Source organism: Dryas octopetala, chromosome 1 (genome assembly GCF_963921425.1).
Source record: "Dryas octopetala chromosome 1, drDryOcto1.1, whole genome shotgun sequence".
NCBI lineage: Eukaryota > Viridiplantae > Streptophyta > Magnoliopsida > Rosales > Rosaceae > Dryas > Dryas octopetala.
In genome coordinates this window covers 15,124,187-15,151,228 of record NC_141366.1, presented here as the reverse complement: position 1 = coordinate 15,151,228, position 27,042 = coordinate 15,124,187, and the positions used below count along the sequence as shown (strand labels likewise).

Here is a 27,042-nt window from a genome sequence, read left to right as displayed (position 1 = left end):
ATGATGAGTTTGTGGACCCGTGTCAGGGGTTAGGTGGACCCGTGTCGCTCATTTGGTGGGAAATGAGTGACACGGGTCCACCTAACCCCTGACACGGGCCCACAAACTCTCTCTCTCTCTATTATTATTAAATTATGGGCTTGTGTTGCTCATTTGGCGGGAAATGTTTGTTGAGATAGCGCCACATCGCCAAGTAATCCCGGTCAGCAAAAGTCAAGCTGTCATTTAACTGATCTCTCAACGAATCAATGGACATAAATTCATTTTTCAATTTAGATAATAGATTGGGTGTATATTTGAAATATTTTAAAGTTCATAGACCCCGTTGAAATAGCTTATATAGTTATGTTTCTAAATTGAATTTATGCCTATTAATAACATCTACTCATATTAATTACACGAAAGAGAGCATTCTACATGCCACAACCAAGCTCACTATCCATAGATTGTCGTCAAACTCTCTTATTGCTACCTCAAGATCTCCCTCTGCAACAGCTAGCTTAGCTCCCAACCTCTTCATTTCAATCTCCAAAGCATCTACATACTCTTTCATTCTTTTTAGTTGCTCTGGCTTCTCCACAAACTTCTTCATACTCAAGGCGCGTTGAACATGAGGGTCCAACCAAGCCAAGTCAAATTTGAAGGTCACGAGCTCCTCCCATAAAAGTTTTAGGTGTTCACAGGCATCCTCAGTCATTCCTTAACTTTTGTGGCCTTTAGATAATGCAGGAACCGGCCTAAAGCTGTGAATGCCCATTCAGTGAACATACGACTTCTCTTCTCTTGACATTCAATTAGAGAGGGATAGCTTGAACAAACTTCCTTCAGCAGTGGAACAAAAGCTCTCTCTATTTTCCCTAAGCCCCTGAAATCCATGAGCTGACCAGCTGGTGTGGATGACACATCATCATGTTCGTTGACCAAAGAAGAAAAATCTGCAACTTTTAAAGAATCCACATTTGAAGGTCCTAGCCTCAGGGAATGCACAGGTGCAGCAATATGTGCCAACATTTTTGTCTTTTAAAATCTTAATTTCAGCATTAGGGAATGCAACCTTGGCTTCCATGATACATACAGCATTAACAAGATACTCTTCACAACGATCACTAAGTTCTCTCAAAGGAATTAACGATATGATCAAGTCCCGAGTACCTCCCATGCCATTGTTAACATGTTCAGTGTCTGCAAAATAGGAACACGTGCAAAAACATTAATCAACAAGCATAGCCCATCACCAGGCATAATAACAAGGGAAACCCTATCTAAAGTTTCTACATCAGTGTGCATATAACTCAATTTAAGTCTTCATAGATCAACATGGCCCATAACAAAAGAAAACAACCACACATGCACTCAGGTAATTTGACTCTTTTACTGTTTTACATCCTTTCCATTTTCAACGGATCAAAAGAACACAACCGCACATAAAGTTGCAGATTAAGGAATTAATACCAACAAGCTTCTGTTGTAATATGTGTTCCCTAATAAATTGCTTATTTGAAAATAATTTTTAGAGTGCAAACGATCTCATTAGCATAAGTGAACTTCTAATTGTTGGGTTGTAGCTCTAGTGGTTAAGAGTATTAACCCACCGGAGGTGTTGAGTTTGAATCCCCCTATTCTGGTTTCATTTGATTAAAAAAAAAAGTGAACCTCCAATCTGCAAGTAGAAGTCAATAGAGGAAATGGAATAGTAAACCAAGACTAGGAACCCAATAATTCAATTTACACTATGTTTGGTTCACTTCCAGTAAGAGAAAACAAAAGAAAATAAAGAAAAATGCACATTGTGTATTGCCTTCCGAATTTGAGAAAACCCCATCACGAGTGTTTCCTAGAAGGGTGACAAAATAACAATGAGCATATTTGAGCAATAAGATACTCTGCAGGTTCTATTATTAATATTCTTCAAAACTAGAGATCTAATTTCCCTTGTAATAATTGGAAGGTAATATTGTTACTACCATACCCACAGTTGATAATAAAGCTGCATTGTAAAAAGTCAAGTGTAGAGACTGAACCAAAGTGTGCAGTGTAAAAAGTTAGGTTGCATTGTAAAACAGTTGATAACCACAGCTGCTAACAAGATACAAATTAATCACTAGTTCATCAATTCACATTGAGTATATTAACTTTGCCATAAAAACCATAAAATGTGAAGACAACCGACAAAAACACAACCATAAACTAATGTGCATGATAAACTCAGTTAACAGGAACAGCAAACAAAATACCCAATGTTAGCAAGTCGTTGAGTTGAACTTGGTTAACTACGCTCAAGCTGAATTCAACATCTCTAGTCCACCCATGTGGCGATGTTGCAGAAGAATGTAAACTTTCGAAATGCATCAACAAGTAATTTATGTTGTTCCTCTTCGGAGATAAAGCCATCCCCCTGACCAAACCAACCAAGGCAAATCCAAAACCATATCACATCACAAAGTATAAGATTAAATTTTTAAGCATGTGAGTAGTACTGATCAATAGTAGGAGATACTAGGAAATACCATCTAAAATCACCGGTGGTAAAATCTTCAGAGTAATGCTTGATGATATTCAACTTAGAGAAGTTGTCAATTTTCCATGTGAATGTCACAGATACCAGATCTGTCACTTTTTTATTCTTCTTTTCACAACTTTCGCCAGCATCTCTCTGATTCTTCTTTTTCCTAACTTTCTTAATCTTCTTTCCAGGATTTCCACAAGTATTTGAACCTCCTTTCGGCAAAAATAAGTAAACATGCAACAAGCTTAAGCCACCATAATACCAAATAACACACAACAGAAACTAGTTTAGAAGAACCATCAACTTTTTTTTATTGTGAAGGTAAACTACAAGACCCATAAATTTAAGAGTGATTATTGTGAAGGTAAAATACGCAAGACAGATATGAAAAAGTAAAACACAAACAACCTTCATACTAGAGAATTCCTCAAAACCATTGGTGGAGACACCTACCTCAATCGGTGTGGGGGATACATCCTCCTCCATCAGATAAAGAAAAAATCCAGATCCTAAATTATACTCCAATTGTTTGAAAATAATTTTGCTCTTCAGTTTTAACCATGCTGCAGTCTTAAGACTTCATTCTAAACACTGTAATAAACTAAAAAAGAAAACAAATATCACACATGATACCAAAGCAGGTTTTCCAAATCAGCTTCTCTTTTTTTTTTTTTTTTAGTCAGAAAGTTCCAAAATAGTTTCAGTAACAATTTCGGAAAACAAACTTGAACTCATGAAACATCTAATAAATTATGTTTTCAGAATCCATGTTTTCTTTGGAAATTGGAACAACAGAACAATTGAAAACATGTTTTCTTTTTCTCTATAATTTCTGAAAACAATTTTTATGAGCACTGAGCAGGTCTTGAAAACAAGGGTTCTTTTAGTTTCAATTATACCCTGGGATTCTTTTGGCACATCTTTGATGAACTCTACTGCAACCAAATTTTGCTCAAGTGAATGAATTTTGTGGAAAATAAAAACAAGATTTGCAAATTCCCCAAGTTAAACTCTCCAAAAGTATGTGCATTACATTCATATTCCTAAAATATTAGGAAATGCAAGTATTTCAAAACATCCTAGTCAAATAAGGCAAGTACATTGCATATCTTCAGCATGTCAAGAGAAAATTCTACAACTAGGCTAACGTCCCCTATATCCTAGATCACTATCCATATCTATCTCCTCGAAGCCTTCTTCAAACTTGTCTAAATCTCTTATTGCTACCTCAAGATGTACCTCCGCAACTGCTAGCTCAGCCCTCAGCCTCTTTGTTTTAATCTCCAAAGCATCCACATCTTCTCTCTGTCTTTTCAGTTTCCCTGCCCTTTCCACAAACTTCTTCATTTCCAAAACGTTTTGAACATGAGGTTCTAGCCAAGCCAAGTCAAATTTGAAGGTCTCAAGCTCCTCCCATAAAAGTTTTAGGTGTTCAGACACTTCGTCTGTCATATCCTTGACCTTTTTAGTCTTCAAAAAATGCAGCAGTCGGCCCAAAGCTGTGAATGCCCATTCAGTAAACATGTGACTTCTCTTCTGTTGGCATTCAATTAGAGAAGGATGGCACGCACAAACTTCATCTAGCAGTGGAACAAACGCTTTCTCTATTTTCCCTAAACCCCTGAAATCCACAAGCTTAACTGCTGGTGTGAACACATCCTCATGTTCCTTGACAATGGGAGGGTCAGCATGACTATCAGTCGGCTCGCTGCAAACTTCAGAACTTGGTGCCTTATGTGTTGCTGCAACATTCAGAGAATCCACCTTTGAAGGTCCCTGTTCCCTATGCTCCTGGTCTGAGGGCTCCACAGCTGTAGAACTACCAATATTTTGATCTTCTAAAATCTTAACATCAGCCTTAGGGACTGCAACCTTGGCTTTAATTATACATATATCATTCACAAGATACCCTTTACTATGGTCACAAAACTCGCTTAGAGGAATTAATGATGCGAAGCCCCAGTCACTATACTTTTTATTGAACTCATGTTCAGTCTCTGCAAAACAAAATATTAAAGATCGCCAAAATCATTAACCAAGAAGCATAGTTCATCAATAGGTAATAAGGAGATAATAATAAGGGAAGTCCATTCTGAAGGCTCTATACCAAGGTTCATATATGAACTCAATTAAGTTTTCATAGATCAACAATGCCCATAAATATGATAAACAAATATATACACATACAAAACACAAAAGGCTCTAGTAAGTAGTTAAAAGAAGCAGTTCTGGACCATTAGATTCAAGATTAAACAACAGGAACAGGAAACAAAGTACCCTTTGTTATTGACTTGCTGTGTTGAAGTTGATTAACCAAGGTCAAGCTGAATTGGGCATATCTAGACCACCTAAGTGGCAACTTTGAAGAACCTTCAACTTCCAAATACACCGACAAGTTGTCTACGTTGTTCCCCCTTGGATACATAAGGAGCCGCCTGACAAAACCAACCACGGAGAGTCCAAAACTATAGTAGTAGCAGATACTGGAAAATTTTAAGCATGTGAATACTGAATAGTAGAAGATACTAAAACATACCATTTGAAATCGCCGATGACAAAAACATCAGAGTAAAGCTTGTAGTTACTCAACTTAGAAAAGTATTCAACTTTCCAAGTAAATGCCACAGACACAAGATCCTTTGCTTTCTCATTCGTCATTCTACAAAACTCAAACACATAAGTAAACAACAAGTCACCATAACACCAAATATCACACAACAGAAACTAGTTGAAGTAAACAAGACCCATCAACCTTTTTAGTGAAAGGAATACCCATAAACTTTTTTTTTGGGTAATTAAAAGACCCAAAAACTTAAGAGTGATTATTGTGAAGGTAAGAGCAACTCCAACAAGGATAGCCAAAGTTAAGCTTTTTTTTTTTTTGGGCTAAATTAGCTATCTTCTCTCTCCTTTGAGCTAGATTTGGCTAACCAAAAGTAAAAGCTAAAATAGCTGGGTGGAACCGGAGAAGCTGTTGGAGTGAATATTTCTGAAAAATCTAGCTAAAATGGCACAAACCAAAGGAGGGAGGTTTAGCTAAAACCAGAACGTCAAACCAGTGAATCAAAACCATCGATCGAGAGAGAAACGTACCTTTCAATCGACGAATCTAAGATTGCAGAGAGAGATATCTGCAAGAAATGACGCTGCAAAATCAAACGGAGGAAAGTGTTGGCCACTGACTGATAATAACGGAATGCTAGCGGAACTAACTTTTGCGTGACGACAAATCGCAGCCGTCCAAGGTTGATCGGGTGGCTAGAAACATAGTGAGACTTTCTTCTTCTTTTTTTTGCTGAGATTTTTTATGATCCTACTCACTTACTCAGTTGTTTATCATATACTGTTGATACATAAATCTGAACCAAACAGAAATATGTATCACCGAGCAGAATTACTCCTGCCAAGAAGACGGACACTCGCTGACCGAACGTTCGGAACCATTGTGTGTATTTGGGCCTCTATGTTGTATTTGAGCCTCTGCTGTATTGGGCATTAGCTGGACATTATTGATATTAAAGTCTCACATTTGGGAAAGGGATAAAATTTCAAATTTCGAAATTCGAAGAAAATTTTGATGAAAATTTAGAAGATTTTTAAATTTCGAAAAAAATTAGATGAAAATGACGAAAATTGTTATCAAAATATGAAAATTTTGAATGAAACTTTATTATATGTTTATTTAACATATTATCTACTAAATTGATAAAAAATATTAAAGCAACTAAATTATATAGTAGATTTTATGTGATATAAGATGAATATAATATACGCTGGAGACAAATATTGTTAAATAAAATTAGTATATTATTTATACTCTATAATCTGTACACTAAATCCTATGTATTTTATAATCTATATTTTATATTGTTTAGGATATGATATATGATATTAGGGTTTAGGCCCTTTAGGGTATTTTAAATTATTTTTTATATAGAAATATATTATAGTTTACTAGTTTAGGGTTTAAAAACAACTAAACGAAACTCCAAAACTGTCAAACGAAACTCCAAACCATTTTTTTTCTTTACAATTGCCCAAAGGCCCCAAACCCCAATCAATCTTAAACCTTTTAATTTTTTTTCTCTTTTTTATTTTTTTTTCCTTTTTTCCTTTTTTCCTTTTTTCTTTCTTCTTTTTCTTTTCTTCCTTTCCTTTCCTTTCTTCTCCCCTCGAGTCTCCAGTTCAGCAGCTCCACTGTTTTTTCTTTTTCTTCATCCTCTCTCTCTCTCTCTCTCTCTCTCTCTCTCTCTCTCTCTCTCTCTCTCTCCTGCCGTCCCCTTGTCGTCGCCACTTTCTCCCTCATCTCCCCCTGACGTCGCCCCCCTGCCATCGCCTCTTTCTCCCTCGATCTCCCCCCTGCCGCCCCCTGCCACCGCTCCATTTTTCTCCAAAAACCCAGCCTTCCAAAACCAGATCTCAGTCTCACCGCCGAAAATTTCGACAATTTCGACGAAATTATCCCGAAAATTTAACAAATATGAGTTTCGATTTCGACACCCCAAAAAATTGAAATTTAACACCTTGCATTTGAGCAATTGTAAGAGTAAGGACTCTCTGTCTTCTATAAATAGGAACCCTTCCGCACATAGAAAAAGTTCACTCCATCTCTTCTCTCCCATCTTTAGACCTAGCTCTCATTTTCTCTTTAGAGCTTCTATGCTTTCTTGTACATTGTAAACAACTTGATTCATAATGAGAATTCAAAATACCTAAGTAAACGTAGCCCGATCACATGGATCGTGGTGAACCACTATACATCTCGTGTTCTTTATGTGTCTGTTGGATTGACCACCCATCCAAATTTGTGCATAAACATATACTGTTGTAGTTAGGATACCATCCATGGTCCATGAATGTGAAATGAATTTCATATTGAAAAAAATGACACAACAATTTACAATATAAAGTGAGTGATCATTTACAATATAAAGTGAGTGATCTGCTACTAAATTACTAATAGTACCAAAGTTTTTTCTACATAAAAACCCATACTTGTGTATTGTGTCCACCGACTCACGGAGCATGATTTCATTCATATGGTCGACTAAAATTCACATAATGTACTAGATGTGAGACAATCGTCAAATGTAATTTTTAAGGATGCAAAAGTTCAAAGTTATGGATTCAAGAAATTGAGAAGATTAGCTCAGAAGAATGCTATCATTCATTTTGAAACCCATGCTTATTAAATAAATAAAAGCACTGGAGACCGTCTTAAATATATTTCACACATTTTGAAATTTGTAGCCAAACTCTGCATTATTTTTGCATTGCATTGCAAATCTTTGGCATGTCAAAAGAGAATTCTACAGAAACGCTACCCCCTCCCATAACCTTAACTCAGTATCCATATCTGTGTCGTTGAAGCCTTCTTCAGCGTTTATCATATCTCTTCTTGCTACCGCAAGATCTGCCTCCACAACAGCTAGCTTAGCCCTCAGCCTTTTCGTTTCAATCTCCAGAGCATTCACATCCTCTCTTAGTCTTTTCCGTCGTTCTGCCCTTTCCACAAATTTCTTCATACCCAAACCCCATTGAACACGGGGCTCCAGCCACGTCAAGTCAAATCTGAAGGTCTCAAGCTCCTCCCATAATAGTTTTAGGTGCTCGCATGCACCCTCGGTCATATCCTTGACCTTTGTGGTCTTCAGAAAATGCAAGAGTCGGCCCAAAGCCGTGAATGCCCATTCAGTAAACATATGACTTCTCTTCAGTTGGCATTCAATCAGATTGGGATGCAGCGAACAGACTTCCTCTAGCAGTGGAACAAAAGCTTTCTTTATTCGCCCTAAACCCCGAAAATCCATGAGATCGCCAGCCGGTGTGGAGGACACATCCTCTTGTTCCTTGACCATGGAAGGGTCAGTAGGGTCAGTAGGATCAGTACAAACTTGTTCAGAACTGGGCACATCCTGGTAGGCAGGAGCCTGTTCACAACTTGGTGTTTTGTGAGCTGTTAAAGAGTCTGGAACTTTCACAAAATCCACATTTGAAGGTCCTTGCTGGTTATGTTCCTGTTCTGAGGGTTCCACAGGTGCAGAAATGCCAGTCTTTTGGTCTTCTAAAAACTTAGCTTCAGCCTTATGGACTGCAACCTTGGCGTTAATGATACATGTATCATTCACAAAATACTCAGTACTATGGTCATAAAGCCAACTTAGAGGAATTAAAAATTTGAAGCCGAAGTCACTCTCCCAAGTATTGAACACATGTACAGTGTCTGCAAATCAAAATATAGAAGATCACAATATACATTTATCATCAAGCATAGCTCATCACTAGGTAATAAAATAAATGTTAATACGAATGTTCAGATATGAACTCAATTAAGCTTCCACAGATTAATATGCCCATAATAAACGAATATTTATATATATATGTATACACACACACAGGGATAGAGAGAGAGAGAGAGAGAGAGAGAGAGAGAGAGAGAGAGAGAGAGAGAGAGAGAGAGAGAGAGAGAGCTAATCCTTGAATGTTAGATCCAAGATTAAAACACTTCCACAGTCAGAATTAAAAAATTCAAAAGCAAGTGCTTTAATCCTGACCATATATGGTCCACAATTAGCTACTTATCTTAAATAATTATCAGACAATACACACACACACACACACACATACATGTATATATATAGTCCGTTTCTTAAACATGATTCCACTTTGTAGGATCCCTTGCCCTTCAAACAACCGTTGTAATTTTAGTTTTCTTCCAAGAGGTTGGTTCTGTATGTACATATATATTCAAGAAAGGAAGTTTAACATAAGGAAATTCAAGTACAGGGAAAAAAAAAATGTCCCTTAGGCATTGGGGCCAGACTAACCAAACCAATGCCTATAAACTTTGTGATATTTTTACCATTTCCCTTTTGTATCTTAACTAGATGGACTTTGTGAGCCTGTCGACCTGAACCTCCATAAATTAGAAAGCAGTCTTCTTCTACTTCTTTCGTGTTTTTTCCCCTCTGGGCTAAGCACTAAATAGAAAGCATTCAGGCAAATGGATTTTCAACCAAGCAGCCACATGAATGTAAGCATTTTATAATTGTCATATACTTCAAGTAAATTTATATTTTGTGCTTTTAATGGCATTCATCTTTTTTACACATGATAGCCATGTTATTACCTAATTGATCAAAGCCATGTAAATGGCATTCACCTTTTTGCAGTAAGTGTGATACTGAATCAAAGCAAAACGTCCATGACAGGATGCACGAATAACTAGTTCCATTTCATAAATTAGAATTTCCATAAAATGAAAGGATCAAAGGACAACACACAAAAACACAAGAACATATATATAAACAAACAGAAAACAAAGTACCCTTTGTTTTCTTTATTTTCTTGCTGGTGCGTTGAACTTGATTAACCATGGTCACGCTGAATTGGGCATATCTGGACCACCCATCTTGCAATTTCGAAGGGCCTGCAACATCCAAATACGCCGTCAAGTAGTCTGGGTCGTTCCCCCTCGAATACATAATGATCCGCCTGACGAAACCAACCAAGGCAAGTCCAACACCATAACATTATCACAAGGTCTAAAAACACTTATATAAGCATGTGAACAGCAAGAGATACTCAGAAAATACCATTTCAAATCACCAATGACGAAAACCTCAGAGTAATCCTTGAAGTTATTCCGCTTAGAGAAGTTGTCAATTTTCCATGTGAATGTCACTTCCTCAACTTCCCCCACTTTCACCGCTTCCTCCACTCCCTCCACTTCCTCCACTTCCTCCACTTCCTCCACTTCCTCTACTTCCTCCAACTCCTCCACCTCCTCCATCTCCTCCACCTCCTCCACTTTCTGATCATTCATTCCTGGAACATTCTGATTCTTCAACTCTTTACAAAGAACAAATCTTGGTCTCGCGACTCTACACACATCCTGAACTAAAATCGAGCGACAATGAGGAGGAGGAACATCAAAGTAGTGACACCCCATCGGCAAAGTAAGTCCGAAATTCGCAAGAGAATCAGCCACACTGTTTTGCTCCCTGTACACAAAGTTCAGAGAACATCTCCACCTTTGGTTATGGAGGAGAGCCTGGCAGCTCTTAATCAAATTACAAAGAGGGTCATTCGGGTTCACCTCAACTGGGTTCAACACAAGCTTAATAGCCGTTCTTGAGTCACTTTCCACTTCAACAGCGGCCCACCCAGATTTCCAAGCAAGCTCCAAGCCTCTGTATAAGGCCCAAAGCTCTGACTCGATAACTCGGCCTACCCCAAGATTTTCAGCAAACCCTGCTAGCCATTCTCCATTACAGTTTCTGATCACGCCGCCTCCGGCTATGGACCCAGATCCGCTTCGGCGACTGCCATCGACGTTGAGCTTGCACCAGCCATGGGGAGGAAAGCTCCAAGACAAGAACAACTCCTTCTTGGCTTTCCTGGGTTTCCTTCTGTTGGGGTAAAATAGAAGATGCATAAACTTTGTAAGACATAAGACCCAGATATGAAAAAGTGAATTCTAAGCTTCAAAGTAGAGAATTTCTCAAAACCATTGGTGTTGAGAGAAGTACCTTGGCATTGACGATCTAAGAATGAAGAGGCAGACTCTGACCTAACTCCAACAGGAAAAAGAGAATTCAGGGGAAAATAGACAAAAGAAGAGAAAAAAAAAAAAGATTAAAGCGGGAGCTAAAACTTCCAGTCAAACGTGTATACAGCTACCGTGATGGCAAGAAACTGAAAATACCAAACTGACCCCAACTCAACTCAACTACTCAAGGTATCGAAAACAGTCAACTCATACCTTCACTCAAGTACTCAACTCATTGAACTCAATACATCATACATTTTCCGGGCAACTTCACCTTGTAGTACAGGAATAGACTTTCATATAATGCATGTACATTGTCTCCATCTTTCATTAGGTAATTAGTATGTAATGTGAAGGATAGACACATAAAATGTAAATCCACATAATAGTTAAATTTATTTTAATGGTTGACTTCGTTACTTTTTCATTACTAAATTCTACATTTCTTACCATTAAATGTGATTATATATCACACAGCTCCTATAGCAAAAACGACATTGTTTATCAAAAAAGAAAATTCAGATACAACTTAGCTAAGCATTCTCAAAATAACCATAAAATAATTATGTGAATGAATTCGTATTGAGAAAATAAAGATAAAAACTATACTCAAAGGTAGACCCTTTTTGCATGTATTAAGAAAATTAGGCTTCAGGTTAGGACGTTAGGTTTTGCGGCTAGCTCATTATAAAAAATTAAAAATCCTATGCTCAATGCTCAAATTGAACCTCATCAGATTCGGGTCCGGGTCGAATTCATGTTGACCCATCAAACTTCAAACTTCTTGTGGATGGATTATTTTTACACCCTTCTTGGCAGGGGGCCAAATCTTAATTTCTTTGGTTAAAAACTCACCAAGTATTAATAAAAGACTAAAGAGTGATTGGAAGACCAATATTTGTCAAGTGGAGAATTGGAATCAAAATTACGAGCTAATAATTAGCAAGACTAAAACAAACATATGATTAATTTCTTCATATCTTTTACATTTCAGTTCTCAGAGAAAATTAAATCAAAATATACAGGAGCTGGCAGCATGAACCCACTGCACCTACTGAGAAGGTTATCATTATTCTTTTGCTACAGCTGCTTTGCTTCTGCGTCGGAAAAGTAGTCGTGCCTGGAAGTATTAGAAGAGGGGATTAGTAGCATGAAACAAACAGACAATACTGAACCTGTCACTAAGCTTGTAGTCACAGACAACTTTGGCACACAAGAAGCATGAAATACTATTATGATCTTTTGATAAAGTCATATTATCAAAAAAACATAAAAACCATCTTTCACTATCCAAGATAATAAATAGCTACTTTCACCAAAGTTTCACCATGAATTCCCAAATCATATATTGAACAAAGGAATATATACTGGACTCCAGCTTACGTGATTTTGCGTGCTAGTTGATACAAGCCTGTCCCAGCCATTGCAACATTAACACTAAAAAGATTCCAGTTTTTCTGCAATTTCAGAATCATTTCGTGAAAACTTTTGAATCAACTGCAAGTAAATTTGTCTTAAACATCAAACTGAAATTGTGAAGTGCAGCAAGAGCATTAATCATTAAGGCCAACAGGTACCAATTCATAAATGAAGAACTGAAATGCCCATATTAAAGACATATATACTCTATAACATTGATGATAAACTTATAATGCATTGAAATTTTTGTATAATTGCAAGAATATAAATTCTATTAATCAATATCCCCATTTTAGCTTATTGTCAAATGTTGCTCCCATAAAGTGAATTCCTGGCTCCGCAACCGAAATCAATAAAGAATACCAGAAGTTCATCAAAATTTGATCATGTCCACAGATTTTAACAATAGCAACAACAAAAATGGCTTATTCAATTGTCAATACCTGATTGTCTGCCTGAATTATCCAAAACCCAGATACCAAAATTCAATCTTTCATAGGATTGAATCTAATCCAAGATAATAAATCTAAAACTTTAGAAGAACTTGCTCAAACCATATAATATCCAATTATAGAAAGTTGAAATGAAAGAAAAAAAAAGAATGTAAAGAACGAACTTGTTTTAGGGCCTGCTGGGTGGTTCAAGAAAGATTGGATCTTCGAAGCTGCCATGAGATCGAATGATCGGTCTCTATCTGTCTCTCCCTGTCTCTGTGAGTTTTAGAAAAACAGAGTGAAGTTCTTCACCTCCCACTCGTGCCACCAACTTTGGGACTTCAAGCCAAGTTTAGAACATTCTTCTCCTAATTACTTTTGAGGTCCCCCTAATATGGCCAGGTTTTACTATGGGCATTTTAGACTTTTCAAGTGGTTCAGATTTGTTACCATCTAAAATATCTACAATTAATACCTCACATGCTATTTTCACCGATTAAATTAATGAATTGGGTTGCAATTGTTGAAAACTATACAGCAAACTCGATAGTCGATACAATAAAAAGAAAAACTTTAGTGGAACCTAACTCTTCAAATTCCCACATGTAAAGTAGTATTTTAGATAGTAATTACACTGCGACAATTGGTGTTAATAGGAACAAAGATTTATGAGCAAATTATAATTTAGTACCTCAACTTTACATGTTGTTTCAACTTAGTACCCCAACTTTGAAAACTTGCAAAAAAGTACCTCAACTTTCATTTTGTGTCAAAATAGTACCTTCGTTAGTTTTTCTGTTAAATAAACCGTTAAATGCTGATATGGCAGGGGTATTTTCGTCTCTTCATCCACATTTAAAAAATAATAATATTTTAAAAAAAATTTTAATAAAAAAAATTCTTAAAAAAATTTCAACTTTTAAAAATAAAAAATTTGGGGGAGATGGGGCAGGGGGGGTTGAGGGGGCTGGGTTGGGGTTTGGGTAATAGGGGGGTGAAGGGGGGTGGGTCGGGGAGGGGTTGGGTTGGGTTGGTGGGAGACAAGCAGGGGGTGGCTCGGGAGGCAGGAGGGTGCGATCGGGGTTGGGGCGTTGCTAGGAGGTGGGTGCGACTGGTTGGGGGGGAGGGTTGGGTAACGGGGAAAGGCTGGGTGAGGGTTGGCTGGGTTGGGCTGGGTGAGGGGGGGTGGGGCTGGGGAGGAGGGTGGGTGGGGGCGACGAGGGCTGGAAAGGAGGGTTTAGGAGGTTGTGGGTGCAACGGAGGTTGGAGGGAGGAGGGTGCGACGGGGCTTGGAGGGGTGCGACGGGGACTGGGGATGGGGGGGAGGGTGGGTCGGGCAGGTAGAGGGGGGCGACGGGACTGGGGGGCTGGGATTGGGATTGGGTGGTTGAGGCTGGGTAGGGTGGAGGGGACGGGGGCTGGGAATGGGGTTGGGGGTGCTGCGTGGGGGCATGGCTCGGGATGGGGGAAGGGGAAAAACAGTGTTTAAGAAATTTTTTTTATTTTAATTATTTTAAGAATTTTTTTTATTAAAAAGTTTTTTAAAATATTATTATTTTTTAAATGTGAGTAAAAAGACGAAAATACCCCTGCCACATCAGCATTTAACGGTTTATTTAACAGAAAAACTAACGGAGGTACTATTTTGACACAAAATGAAAGTTGAGGTACTTTTTTGCTAGTTTTCAAAGTTGGGGTACTAAGTTGAAACAACATGTAAAGTTAAGGTACTAAATTGTAATTTGTTCAAGATTTATTGTTTAAATTATATTTTATGTCTTTTGTAGTATGAGTTAAGAGCATTTCTAACAAACTCTTCAAATAATTTTAGATACTATTAAAATTTAATCACTTGAAAAGAGACTTTTTAAATCCTACAAGGAGGTATTAATATTCCTACTTCACATGTGGCAATTTCAAGAGTTAAAATTAGACTTTTCAAATTTAAACAAAATTTGACTTTATCTTTTTTTTTTTTAAATTAATATTTTAATAATAAATTTGATTTGAAGAGCTTAATTCGCTTTTAGAAATTGACTAGTTGATCTTTTGTCCTTATTTTGAAAAATAAATTTTTTCTACGTGGCACAACAAATGGAGCATCCAAAACCATTTGAAAAGTCTATTGAAGATGGTCTAACTCAGACTACAAAAGACATACAATATAATTTAAACAATAAATTTTTGTTCCTATTAACACCAATTGTTGCATTTTATTGATTTTTTTCTCTTATTTGAGAGAAATTCATAAATTTATAAAAAAGAATTTGCAAATACTTCAACATTATTGTCAAAGATCCATTGATTTTAACTACTAAATTTCAATAACTTTTTAGTTTAGGTACCAAAATTAAATAGCATTTTAGATTAGGTACTAGCTAAAAAGTCAAACAAATTAATAAAGTAAAAGGTATTAAAATTTACAAATATTACATCACATGCCACTACAATAAAAAAAAAATATTATATCACAAATATTACATTAATTTATACTATATTGTATTAACAAAAAAAATCAATCCAGTCACAACTTAACTGTGACTGTCTTGGTAAATTGAAATAAACAACTCACACCACACCACTATACTATATATTATTTTGAGTAAATGTATTTTTTTAACCTCTATTTATATTATATTGTAGTATAATTTCTCTAAAAAAATTCAATTAAGTCACAACTTAACTGTGACTGTCGTTCAGTCACAACTAAATTTAAAGTTGTGAGTGTCGTACAGTTACAACTAAATGTGATGTTAAGACTACATTAGTAAATTTTCAATATAATATAAAAGCTTTAAGGGCAATTTTGTCAAAACTTTATAAATTTTAACTAATACTCATCATATGTGGGCCAAAGGATAAAAATGTCAAATGGAAAAAGGCTCAAATCAAAGGGGCCAACATATTTGTGACATAATCTAAAAAACTACATTTAAATTTAATAGTTCAATTGAAATATTATATGGTCTTCATGCTATACCAAAAAATTATTGAGATTTGGTATTTAATCCTAATTTTATATATTGTCAATAGTAACTTTTAATACGTTGAATTCGCTTAAAAAAAAACATGTTTAAACTCTATACCGCATTCAAGTGAGATATAATAATTAGAGGGTGTCCCCAACTTAGATTTTATTGGATTTTAAAGGCTCAATGAAATTTAGGTGTCCCCAACTCAGATTTTAATAGATTCTAAAAAAATCAAGGTATCCCTAATTCAGATTTTAATTGATTCTAATGAAATCCAGGTGTTCTAAAAAAGTCATGAATTTTATTAAGTGAATGATTTAATGCATTTAAATGCTTTTTTTTTGCCAACGATTTTAAAATTCATTAAAATCCATTAAAACCTAATTCATTAAAATCCACTAAAAGTTTCTAAAAATAGTGGCTTTAATTTGTTTACCAATTTTTTTTCTTTCATATTACAATCAGTTTATGGTATTGTTGAGACTACTAGACTATCAATGTAACTTTCGTATAAATATCCAATTCTGCATAAATAAATAAAAAAGTGACGGTTACATATAATATCATGAAACTCCCTTTATACAAAAACCCGAATGCATGTTGTCAGAGTAAGAAACCGGTTACATACAAAAATTTTCCTTGGCCAAGAAAAAGAAGAACAATTTCATCAGATTAAAAAGATCAACAACACGCCCCTTGGAAGCACGTTGGTCTCATACTCTAATTTTCCTTATCCACCTGTTGTAGATGAACCGGTCTGTCACATTGAAAATGTGATCCAATGATAATATGCATCCTTCAACTTCAAGTTAAATTGCACCTTCCAATTCACTACATATTCAATACGAAATTAGCAAATAAGATCAAATATTATTTTATAAGAAATCTCCAACAAGTTCCTAAGGAGAAAAGAAAACCGAACAAATTATCGACCTTTAAGTTCGATGCAGTCATCCTAATTGAAAATCTAGTCAGTTAAACATCAGCACTCCACTATGTTTCTTTTTTTTTTTTTTTTTGAAGTCTAGGAAAAGTGGAGGGCAAAAACAGAGGCAATTTAGAAATAATGGGGTGTGAGATGAATATTAATATTGTTTCACTTGGTAAGGTCGAAGATTTAAGATAGATGGAAAAATAAGAATAGAGATGACAACAGGTTCACCGTAAGATAAATTATAAAAGATTTTTAATTTGTCCTACGCATGTTCATGGTTTACAATAAATAATTAGTTAATGATCTAATTATACTTTTTTCATAAGGTTTGAGAGGTCCCAAATTTGATTTTCTCTCCAATATAATAAGATCGGCTTATGACATAATTTCGAGAAGTACTAGTGACCATTGCAAAACAAGGATACCGAGTTCAAAGTTGTCCTCATGCAATGGTCAAGGATTTAAGCATTGCAGGTTAAGAATAAACAAAGAGGAAAAGGTAGGTTCAGCGACTTCGTCACTTCTATTATTAATATAACTTATTAAGATCACTACTAATATCACGAAAATGTGGTGTACTTAGGTTCAGCTAGGAATGACGCACAATTACATGAAAGAAAAGCCTCTGTTGTCCTTACCAATTCATCCAACGTTGACTCACATACAAGTATACAACACAACAAGAAAGCACTCATACTAGAAGAAATTAAGTCTCAACAAACTTTATCAACCTCCATTTATATCAAGTTTTTGCACTCTCCACTTCATGCCAAATCATTCTTACCAGCTTTTCCAACCACCTACAGCATTTTTATACTCTAAACTAGTGAGCTCGAGCCAAAGGGAAAAAATGGCAATCAAGGCCATTCACTGTTTCCTCCTATCCCATATCCTACTCCAAATGTCTATGGTATATGCAAAAGTTCCAGCAATTATTGTGTTTGGAGACTCTTCTGTGGATGCAGGGAACAATAACCAGATATCAACAGTCCTAAAGAGCAATTTTGCGCCCTATGGTCGCGATTTCTACGGTGGCAAGCCTACCGGGCGTTTTTCCAACGGTAGGGTTCCAACAGACTTCATTTCTGAAGCTTTTTGGATCAAGCCAACCATACCTGCATATTTGGATCCAACTTATAACATTGCGGATTTTGCTACCGGAGTTTGCTTTGCTTCTGCAGGAACTGGTTATGATAATGCCACTTCTGATGTGCTAGTAAGTCACATTAAGACTCAACCTAGCTAGTTGCCTAATAAAGGCCAATGACCTTTACCTCCTTCCCCTCAAGTATGGGGTGGAAGGGTGAGGTTGCAGATTCAATACCCAACTGGTGCATGAGTAAATCCAAGAAGTGAAAAGTAAAAAAGAGGAAAAAAAAAAAATCTAATTTTGACAGACACATATAGTAGTTTCCAACAATATCAGAAATTCAATTATATTTTGAGTTCTAATTGTTTTGATCAAGTTTCTTATTGCTTTTGTATTCATGCAAATCATAATAGTAATTAACAATATACTACAATCCAGAACATATAGGCTTTTTTTATTTACAGCTGCTGTACTGGACTTGCAGTCTGTGATACCTCTCTGGAAGGAATTGGAGTACTACAAGGAATACCAGAAGGACCTGAGAGACTATCTAGGCAACGATAAAGCTAATGAGATTCTGGGAGAAGCACTTTACCTGATGAGTATAGGAACTAATGATTTCCTAGAAAACTACTACGTAGTTCCAGGCAGATCATCAGAGTTTTCCATAGAGGAGTACCAAACTTTTCTAGCAGGAATTGCTGGAAATTTCATCACAGAGCTTTACCGGCTTGGAGCTAGAAAGATATCTATAGGCGGCCTTCCTCCAATGGGTTGTCTGCCATTGGAGAGAACTACAAATATCTTTCATGGGAGTGATTGTATTGAGGAGTACAATGATGTGGCTAGGACTTTCAATGAGAAGTTGCAGGGATTGGTTGAAAAGCTCAACAAGGAGCTAGTCAGAATACAACTTGTGATTTCAAACCCATATGATATTCTCTCAGAAATTATTCAAAACCCAGAAGCTTTTGGTGAGTGTTTTTCCTTGTTTTCATTATAATTCCATGTTTTCAATGTGATAAATTTACTATTTTACAGGATTTGACGATGCAGCAATAGCCTGTTGTGGCACAGGATTGTTCGAGATGAGTTACCTGTGTCACAAGATAAACCCATTGACATGTTCAGATGCAAATAAATATGTATTTTGGGATTCCTTCCACCCCACAGAGAGAACAAATGCTATTGTTGCAGATCATGTATTTAAAAATTGCCTAGCTCAATTTCTATGAGAAGTACAAAGTATATAGTGTGGTGTCTTTAATTGTCATTGTAGTAGTCTTATCTGTGGCACCATCCCTTTAACTAATATACAAATATTTATCATTTCATTTTTACGAATCAAAATTTGTCACCAATTGAGGTGTCATATGGCATTCATTATGAAAATACTCGAAAGAGCAAGCAAAATACCCATGAAGAGTCTTATTTATTTCACAGATGGGCAGAGGATTTAAAAAAAATTGCATAACCTTTTAAAACTACCATGAAGTTCTTACAAAATCATATTTAATAGCAAGTTAAAACTGAGAAGGGTTCAATTTGCAAATGGAACATAACTTAAAACTCCTGACTGAGAAAGCAATTACTCATGATTCAGTTTCTTACAGCATGAAGTACCTATAAATCATATTAATGATTCTCAGAGAAAAAAAAAAAAAAAAAAAAAAAAGGAACACTTTTAATGGGAAATAGGCACCTCAAATTGAATAGCATAATCACTTCGGATCTTTGGGGAAATGGAGCTTGATCAGTGCAGGAAGCTCAGCTAACTCAACCTGAGGCTTGCCTAACAAAATACTCTTCAACTTTTCATCACAATTGACCACATTCTTGTTGTTTGGATCCTATGCAAGCACACCAAGATTTCAGGTCAGCATTAAAAAATCTATATTGCAAGAGCATTAAAATTATAGTTAAGAATCCAATAAAGGATATGAAGGCAAGGGGAAAGCTAATATATGGTCTCCCATTTCTTTTTAAATTCAAAAGAAATATAACAACAAGAAGTCCAAACCGATTTAAATGAATAAATAATAAGAAACTGCCTCTTACAATCAAACAGCGGCAAACATTCAAGCTACAACGAAGACAATGCAACACCAAAAGAATAATACAGCACCATCTTTACTTCATAGGATACAACTGAGTGCATTTTAATTTGCAAGAACATACAGATTACTTATCATAAGAGAGAGAAAAATAAAAGACATAAAGATAAAAGTAAAATAACCTGGAGATTGTTGTCCTTGATGTACGACCAGACACACCTGAAACATCCAAGACGAGAAGTCTGTGAATGACCCATGAACTCTCGCAGCGTGGAAGGAAGATTTACAAGGTCAATCAAGTTGGCCAGCTTCTTTGGATTGTCAGTAATGGCCTTCTTCATCCTCTGTGGCAACATTGTTCTCCCTCACTCCTGGCTCTACTTTCTTTCTGAAACCCAAAACACACTGACCAAGAAAAATCACAGGGTAAGCTCATTGAGTAGCATAAGCTTCTTCAATAGACAATTTTTAAACCAGTTCTGATACCCAGTTCAGAAAGTACTGTCTATAGTTTGCACTCGAACTGCATAATTAAATACCATTCTCTTTTTTTCAGCTTAACTAAGTTTGTGCAATTATGTGCATGAGGTAACTTCTCCTCAATAACTTGAATAGCAGCTAAGCGTAAACACTTATAATAGCAATTTTCCATTCTCAAAAACTGAAAAACATCAAAGCTTAAGAGGAATTCAATCAAACACCTGGCATGCTATAACAATGATTCAATTTCTGAGAAAGCGATCATAGAGTTCATCAGATTGACAATAATATATGATAGTGCAACCAAGAAGGTCTAATTGCTAACTTCAAAATTCTGCTTCGTGGGTTGTACCTTTGAGCTGAATTTCCGTACGATTGTCCACTGTTACAAGCCGAAAGACCACAACGTAGAAGCCCTTTCTCTGTTTGCCTGAAAGAGGAACTGCAGCTATGAGCTACGTTTATCAAAATGAAGCATTCTTTATACGTTGGGTTCATCATGAACACATACACCATGCGGTGACTACGTTTTATTTCGAGAAAATTAGGCTTAGGGTTATTTGACAACAATTTTTACGCAAAGATCAATAATATTTTAAAATTTATAAAAAAAATTTTTTAATTCATATTAAAGTTCTTTTACTAATTATCACATCAAAAAATCTATTAACTATTGTATTATTATTTTATTTAAATTTTGAATTAAGAAACCAAATTACTCTAGAAGTTTTATACGCCTTTTTTGTTTTTCTCAAGCCCGTGTATTTTTGATGTGCTGTTTCAAGTCTACGTTTGACGTCTTTTCTCAAGATTTGTTAATTTGATAGTGGAATTTGAATTTGAATTAAACAATGTTAACTAAGGCTGCCCATCGGTCGATTCGGATCGATATTGGGGCTTACCAAACTAAAATAAAAAAATTTGATATTTTTTTTTTTTGGTATTTTTCGGTTCAGTAATTTTTGGTTTAATTATAATAATACTAATTATTATATACCAATATAAATTAAAATTTAATCAAATATGATGCATAAAATATAATGTTTGATAAATATATATTTGCACGAGTAGTATTGGTAGTTTAGTATAGTACTAGTATTTTACTCTAGTAATAATATATATAATATAATTAGTTTAATAATATGTATTAGTACATATCCTATTAATTTAGTATGTATATATACTGATAAATATGAGTATATATATATATATGCATTACTTACCTAAAGATGAGATTTTTATTCTCCTAAAAATAATAACATTTACTTTATTAAATAATGACTTTATATCTTAACTCACACTTTTGATAATATTAATATGATAACATTATACAATTATATATATTTTTTATAGTTGTTTAAAATATTAGTAGTTTAATATTTATTATACCACTAATATAATAGTATTATATAAGCATATATAACTAAATTTCGGTAATTGTTTCAGTTTTTTCGGTAATAATCGATTTAGTTTTTTTTTGTAATAATTTTCGGTAATCAGTCGGTTTACCAATTTTCTTCGAATTCTTTCTATTTCGGATTTCCAATTTTCGAATTGTAAAAATCGGTATACCAAACCAAAAAAATTTGGTCAATAGTCGATCGGTTTGGTAAAAACCAAACCAAAGGGCAGTCCTAATGCCGACTAATCCTTGACTGTGAGGCTGTTTGAAATGGTAAAGGAGTGAGTGACAAAGTATCAAAGGGTTTGATGTGGTTTCCAAAATGAAAGAAGCAACTTGTACCCAAGGAATAAAATTTCGGGTTTCGAGGAAATTTCGATGAAAATTTTGATGGAAATTTCGACGGAAATTTCGAAGATTTTAAAATTTCGACAGAAATTAGACGGAAATGACGGAAATTGCTATCAAAATATGAAAATTTTGAATGAAATTTTATCATATGTTTATTTAACATATTATCTACTAAATTAATAAAAAACATTGAAGAAATCAAATTATATAGTAAGTTTCATGTGATATAAGGTGAATATAATGCGCGCTGGAGCAAATACTGTTAAATAAAATTAGTATATTCTTTATATTCTATAATCTATACATGAAATCATATATACTCTATATATCCTAATACTTTTTATACTTTGTAATCTATATACTAAACCCATATACTTTATAATTTATACTCTATATTGTTTATGATATGGTATAAGATATTAGGGTTTAGGTCTTTTAGGGTATTTTTAATTATTTTTTATATAGAAATATATTAGAGTTTAGAGTTTAAAAATAACTAAACGAAATCTCAAAAGAGTCTAACGAAATCCTAAACTCTTTTTTTTCTTTCCAATTGCCCAAAAGACCCTAAATTCCAATCAACCCTTAACCTTTTATTTTTTTCTTAACAATTGTTCGATTTAAAAATATAATACAATTTTATAAGTTGGATTATAACTTTTTCTAATCTTTAAATGAAAAGATAAGGAATATAATTATTTGTTCATATTACTAACTTACTATATACTTTTATGTTGACCAAATATGGCCATAAATTATGTGCTGCCAAAACTGCCAAAGATCACAACACACCAATTTTGGCCATCACCTCATCAACACGTACCACCAACTTTGGCTATCTGAAGTGAAGATTACCAATTTCGCCGAAATTTTCGTTTTTTTGAAGTCCCGAAATTTTATCACGAATCCATTATTTTTCGGTATAATTTCGGCGAAATTTCGGTAATTTCGGCGAAATTTCGCTTAAATTTCGCCCGAAATTTTGAACTCGGAATATGTTTATTTTTGTAAAATTTCGTCAAATTTCGTCAAAATTTCGCCGAAATTTGAACGAAATTTCGCCCAAACTCAGATCAACCCCAAATCTCCCCCAAACTCAGATCTCTTTCTCACTTGGGAGTTGAGGCCGTGGAGGGAGGAGGAAAAGAAGGGAGGAAGAGAAGAGGAGAGGGGTTGGGTTTTCGGTGGGTTTCGGCGGCGGAGGGCGGCGGCAGGGGCAAGATGAGGGTGATGGTGGGCTGGTGATGGGGATGCCGAGAGAGAGAGAGAGAGAGAGAGAGAAAAGCACGGGGTGGAGTTTGTGGAGAGAAAGGAAAAGAAGAAAAGGGTGGTCTAGGTGAAGTCTGGAGAGAAAGGAAAAGAAGAAAAAAAAAACAAGGAAAGAAGGGGAAATGGGGAATGGCCAAATGGGGGAGCTGGAGCCTAGAGCATGCTTTACGGAAAAAAAAGGAAGGAATGGGGAAATGGGGAAGTAAAACTGCAGAGTTACTTTTACAAGTCAAAAGGCTATAAGTCTATAACATATTTGCTATTATTGACAATTTGACAATACACCTTGTAGGGCTAGTGCATTATCTCGAACCTTACACATTAAAAAAAGAAAACCTTATTCATCATATGTGTTATTTTTTTTGTTGGGTTTGCTTTACATGGTTGTTTTTAAATTTATTTAATTATATTTATATGACAATTAAATTATTTTCAATCCTATTATTTTTTGTACAAGTCTCAAGACTCAAAACAACTTTTTTTTTTGGATACAATATTAATTCACAAATTTTTTTGTTTTATATATTAAGGGGAGGGAAGGAATTTGTTTAGGGCCTTGTCCAATGTTCAGATACCCATTAAACGCTCATTTGAAGGCTCACTCATTTTTCGTTAAAAAAAAAAAAACAATTGTATATGACAATTACACAATTGTGACTATATGCCAATTACAACTTACTTTTGATAATACTTGAGTTCTATTTACAACATAGTCTTTAGACTTTAAGCATAAATATTAAGCTCTAAATTAACCATTATAAATATTTATAAACTTTATTAAAAATATATAATTATTGAATGGTCACATAGTTGCCACAATTACAGATGTGGTCAACCCTTATCTATGGCTGCTATATTTCGACTTTTTGGGAAAAAAGATGAGAAATAGAAACTTAGAAAGAGAAGTGAGAAATTCAAAACCATGTGTCCTTATTTATATTAATTAATGTGACTTATTACGCAGATGGGTTGGGCATGTTTATTGTTGGAGGGTTGGAGTTTTTTTTTTTTTTAGGGGGATTGAATCCTCTGTTTATATTTATTGTTTTTTTTTTCTATAATGGTTCCCAATAAACTTCCTCCTGACTATTAATATAGCAATGTGAGTGATATTGTCCTTTTTTTTTTTTGGTAAAAGATATTGCCCTTCTTTAATTTTAAGTATAAAATAAAAACAAATAATTGGGAAAACAAATGAAAAGGAAAAAAAAAAAAGGTTTAGGGTTGATTAAGATTTGGGGACTTTGGGCAATTGGAAAGAAAAAAAAAAAAAAGTTTCGGGTTTCGGGTTTCGTTTGGCCATTTTGGTGTTTCGTTTAGTTGTTTTTAAACTCTAATATATTTATATATAAAAAATAATTAAAAATATCCTAAAGGGCCTAAACACTAATATCCTATAGCATATCCTAAACAATATAGAGTATAGATTATAGAGCATATAGTGTTTAGTCTATAAATTATAGAGTATAAAGAGTATTAAGGTATATAGAGTATATAAGGTTTAGTATTAGGATTTAGTCTCTAAATTATAGAGTATAAATAATATACTAATTTCATTTATTCATTATACTAATTTTATTTAACAGTATTTGTCTAGTGCGCATTATATTTACCTTATATCATATGAAACCTACTATATAATTTGGTTTCTTCAATGTTTTTTATAAATGTAGTAGATAATATGTTCAATAAACATATGGTTAAGTTTCATTCAAAATTTCCGTATTTTTATAGCAATTTCCGTCGTTTTTGTCTAATTTTATCGAAATCGAAATTTTAATCGAAATTTCCACGAAAATTTCCATCGAAATTTCCATCGAAAATTTCCTCGAAACCGAAATTTTACTCCTTGAAGATTACCAACTTATTTTTTCTTTTTTCTCTTTTCTTTTTTTTCTTTCCTTTCTTTTCTCTTTCTTTTCTTTCTTTTCCTTTCTTTTTCTTTCCTTCCCTTCCCGTGACTGTCTCTTCTCTCTCTTCTTCTCCCAGCCCATCTCTTTTCTTCTCCCAGCCCATCTCTCTTCTTCCCTCCCATTTCTCTCTCCCAACCCAGTCACGCACATCTCTTCCTCCTGCTTCCTTCCTCTGTCTCCTCTCCCTCCTCTCCTCCCCGATCTCTTCTTCGTCCCTCCCCGTTGGCTGGTTTTATTTTGGATGGGTCTCCTCTTCCTCCTCTCCTCCGCGATTGGTTCTCCCTCCCTCTCCGTTGGTTGGGTTTATTATGAACTGTGTTTTGCTGGGTATATTTTGGCTGGATTTGAACTATTTTTGCTGGGTTTAGACTTTGGACAGAGAGGGAAAAAACAGAGCAGTGGTGAGCGAAATTTCCAAAATTTTGACAAATTTCGGCGAAATTTTTACGAAATTTGGATGAATACCTGTTAAAATTTCCACACCTCTGAAAAACGAAATTTTATAGCTTGCTTGTACCCAAAAAACAAAAATAAAAGGAAAACTACGACCTGATAAGGAACAAAGCATGATTGAAATTGAAGAGGAAACGTTAGAGACCCAGGCCCACTACTATTATTTAAACAAATTAAATACCTATTATTATTCAAACAAATTAAATACCATAGGCGAGCACTCCTCACAATTCTCAACGATGAAGGCAAGTCCAATAGAGATGCTTATTGTAACACCCGAAATCTTTTGATTTTTTTTTTTTGGTTGATTGAATGAGTTTTTAATTACGATAAACAGGGGGTTACAAGACCAACAAACCATTCCAGCACAAAATACATACCAAAACAAGCAGGTGAAAACCGAGACTGCCATCGAATGCAAATCCACTTCTTGCCCTTGAAGTCTGGAGAACAGATCCAAAAACAAACAAACAAAACATACATTTGAAAGGAGCTCAAGCCCGTGACAGCTCTGAAATTTCTGAATCTCGGGAGACAATGCAACCAAGAGGAAGGGCATACCACTCACAAGCACAACCTCTCTCGTTCAAACGCGAACATGGCATAAGCACCATCTGACCCATTCACGGGCAAAACCTCCATCTCCAAAACCAACACAAAATAACAATCTAGGACAAGCTGGGACAACAAAACAAACCTAGGACAACTGAACATAAACTTGCATGCAACAGCTTGAGGCCTACAACAACAGCCCAAAGCTAACAACCAAATAAACACAACAATTTATTGGAAGAAAAACAAAAAACAACTTCACCGGCAACACACGCCGGTGAACAGCAGGCAGTGCTGCCATTGACCAACAACAAGAGAGCAAGAGCCGACGGACCCACCACAATCCAGCCGCCAAAACGCTGACACCGCAACCCAAATCCACCTTGCGACCCAGCAGCAGCGACACCGCAGACAACGACAAGCCCAAAAGGACCGTTGGCGCCACCCCTTAGCCATCAAAACTACGATCCCTGATGTTACCAAATTGATTTTAGTTCAAGAACTAATATTTACATTTTCTTGCAACCACAATCATGAAATTAACTCACATACTTAGATTAATAGAAAATTTGTTTCCTTTTATTCACTTGTTACAATTATAATCATGTGTTTTACTTATGTTTTGGTTAATTGATTTTGCATACTCAATTTATCTTGTGGGA

General features: G+C 35.3%; 3 protein-coding genes, 1 long non-coding RNA gene and 1 pseudogene across 6 annotated transcripts; 1 reads left to right on the top strand and 4 right to left on the bottom strand.

The window, feature by feature from the left end:
- Positions 1 to 302: 302 nt before the first annotated feature.
- On the bottom strand, positions 303 to 2,992 carry LOC147298367 (MATH domain and coiled-coil domain-containing protein At1g31390-like; annotated as a pseudogene). The gene is made up of 4 exons (XR_015123321.1): positions 2,915 to 2,992; positions 2,508 to 2,788; positions 2,235 to 2,395; positions 303 to 1,182 (listed from the first exon to the last, which is right to left on the bottom strand). The product of XR_015123321.1 is annotated as an MATH domain and coiled-coil domain-containing protein At1g31390-like (transcript).
- A 519-nt stretch (positions 2,993 to 3,511) lies between these two features.
- On the bottom strand, positions 3,512 to 11,126 carry LOC147298366 (uncharacterized). The gene is made up of 7 exons (XM_086250285.1): positions 10,102 to 11,126; positions 9,834 to 10,000; positions 7,844 to 8,729; positions 5,600 to 5,809; positions 5,043 to 5,165; positions 4,784 to 4,941; positions 3,512 to 4,503 (listed from the first exon to the last, which is right to left on the bottom strand). The coding sequence occupies exons 1-7, from the start codon at positions 10,941 to 10,943 to the stop codon at positions 3,650 to 3,652; spliced, it is 3,240 nt and encodes a 1,079-aa protein (XP_086106411.1). The 5' UTR covers positions 10,944 to 11,126; the 3' UTR covers positions 3,512 to 3,649.
- An 870-nt stretch (positions 11,127 to 11,996) lies between these two features.
- On the bottom strand, positions 11,997 to 13,247 carry LOC147298365 (uncharacterized). The gene is made up of 3 exons (XR_015120095.1): positions 13,093 to 13,247; positions 12,441 to 12,514; positions 11,997 to 12,177 (listed from the first exon to the last, which is right to left on the bottom strand). It is a non-coding gene; the product is annotated as an uncharacterized LOC147298365 (long non-coding RNA).
- Positions 13,248 to 16,430: 3,183 nt separating this feature from the next.
- On the bottom strand, positions 16,431 to 20,987 carry LOC147298363 (SWIB/MDM2 domain superfamily protein). Of its 2 annotated transcripts, none has more exons than XM_086246986.1 (4): positions 20,793 to 20,987; positions 20,143 to 20,365; positions 19,609 to 19,756; positions 16,431 to 16,713 (listed from the first exon to the last, which is right to left on the bottom strand). In XM_086246986.1, the coding sequence occupies exons 2-3, from the start codon at positions 20,314 to 20,316 to the stop codon at positions 19,628 to 19,630; spliced, it is 303 nt and encodes a 100-aa protein (XP_086103112.1). In that variant the 5' UTR covers positions 20,317 to 20,365; positions 20,793 to 20,987; the 3' UTR covers positions 16,431 to 16,713; positions 19,609 to 19,627. The 2 variants fall into 2 exon arrangements, with proteins under 2 accessions (XP_086103112.1, XP_086103103.1); XM_086246977.1 differs by lacking the exon at positions 16,431 to 16,713 and adding an exon at positions 18,866 to 19,003 and having other exon boundaries at positions 20,793 to 20,986.
- LOC147298364 (GDSL-like Lipase/Acylhydrolase superfamily protein) lies at positions 17,667 to 19,141 on the top strand. The gene is made up of 3 exons (XM_086246965.1): positions 17,667 to 18,032; positions 18,391 to 18,880; positions 18,948 to 19,141. Exons 1-3 carry the CDS (start codon positions 17,667 to 17,669, stop codon positions 19,139 to 19,141), a joined length of 1,050 nt encoding a protein of 349 aa, XP_086103091.1.
- Positions 20,988 to 27,042: the final 6,055 nt, after the last annotated feature.

Bases quoted from the DNA above. Each gene is read 5' to 3' on its own strand.
- LOC147298364 (XM_086246965.1), top strand. From the start codon at position 17,667: ATGGCAATCAAGGCCATTCACTGTTTCCTCCTATCCCATATCCTACTC. The intron at 18,033-18,390 runs GTAAGTCACATT...CTGGACTTGCAG, and splicing joins ATGCCACTTCTGATGTGCTA to TCTGTGATACCTCTCTGGAA. The intron at 18,881-18,947 runs GTGAGTGTTTTT...ACTATTTTACAG, and splicing joins TCAAAACCCAGAAGCTTTTG to GATTTGACGATGCAGCAATA.
- LOC147298363 (XM_086246986.1), bottom strand. From the start codon at position 20,316: ATGTTGCCACAGAGGATGAAGAAGGCCATTACTGACAATCCAAAGAAG. The intron at 19,757-20,142 runs GTTATTTTACTT...GTGCTTGCATAG, and splicing joins TCAAGGACAACAATCTCCAG to GATCCAAACAACAAGAATGT.
- LOC147298366 (XM_086250285.1), bottom strand. From the start codon at position 10,943: ATGCATCTTCTATTTTACCCCAACAGAAGGAAACCCAGGAAAGCCAAG. The intron at 8,730-9,833 runs GTACTTTGTTTT...TTTGATTTGCAG, and splicing joins GAAAATAAAGAAAACAAAGG to ACACTGTACATGTGTTCAAT. The intron at 4,942-5,042 runs GTATGTTTTAGT...TGGTTTTGTCAG, and splicing joins GTCATCGGCGATTTCAAATG to GCGGCTCCTTATGTATCCAA.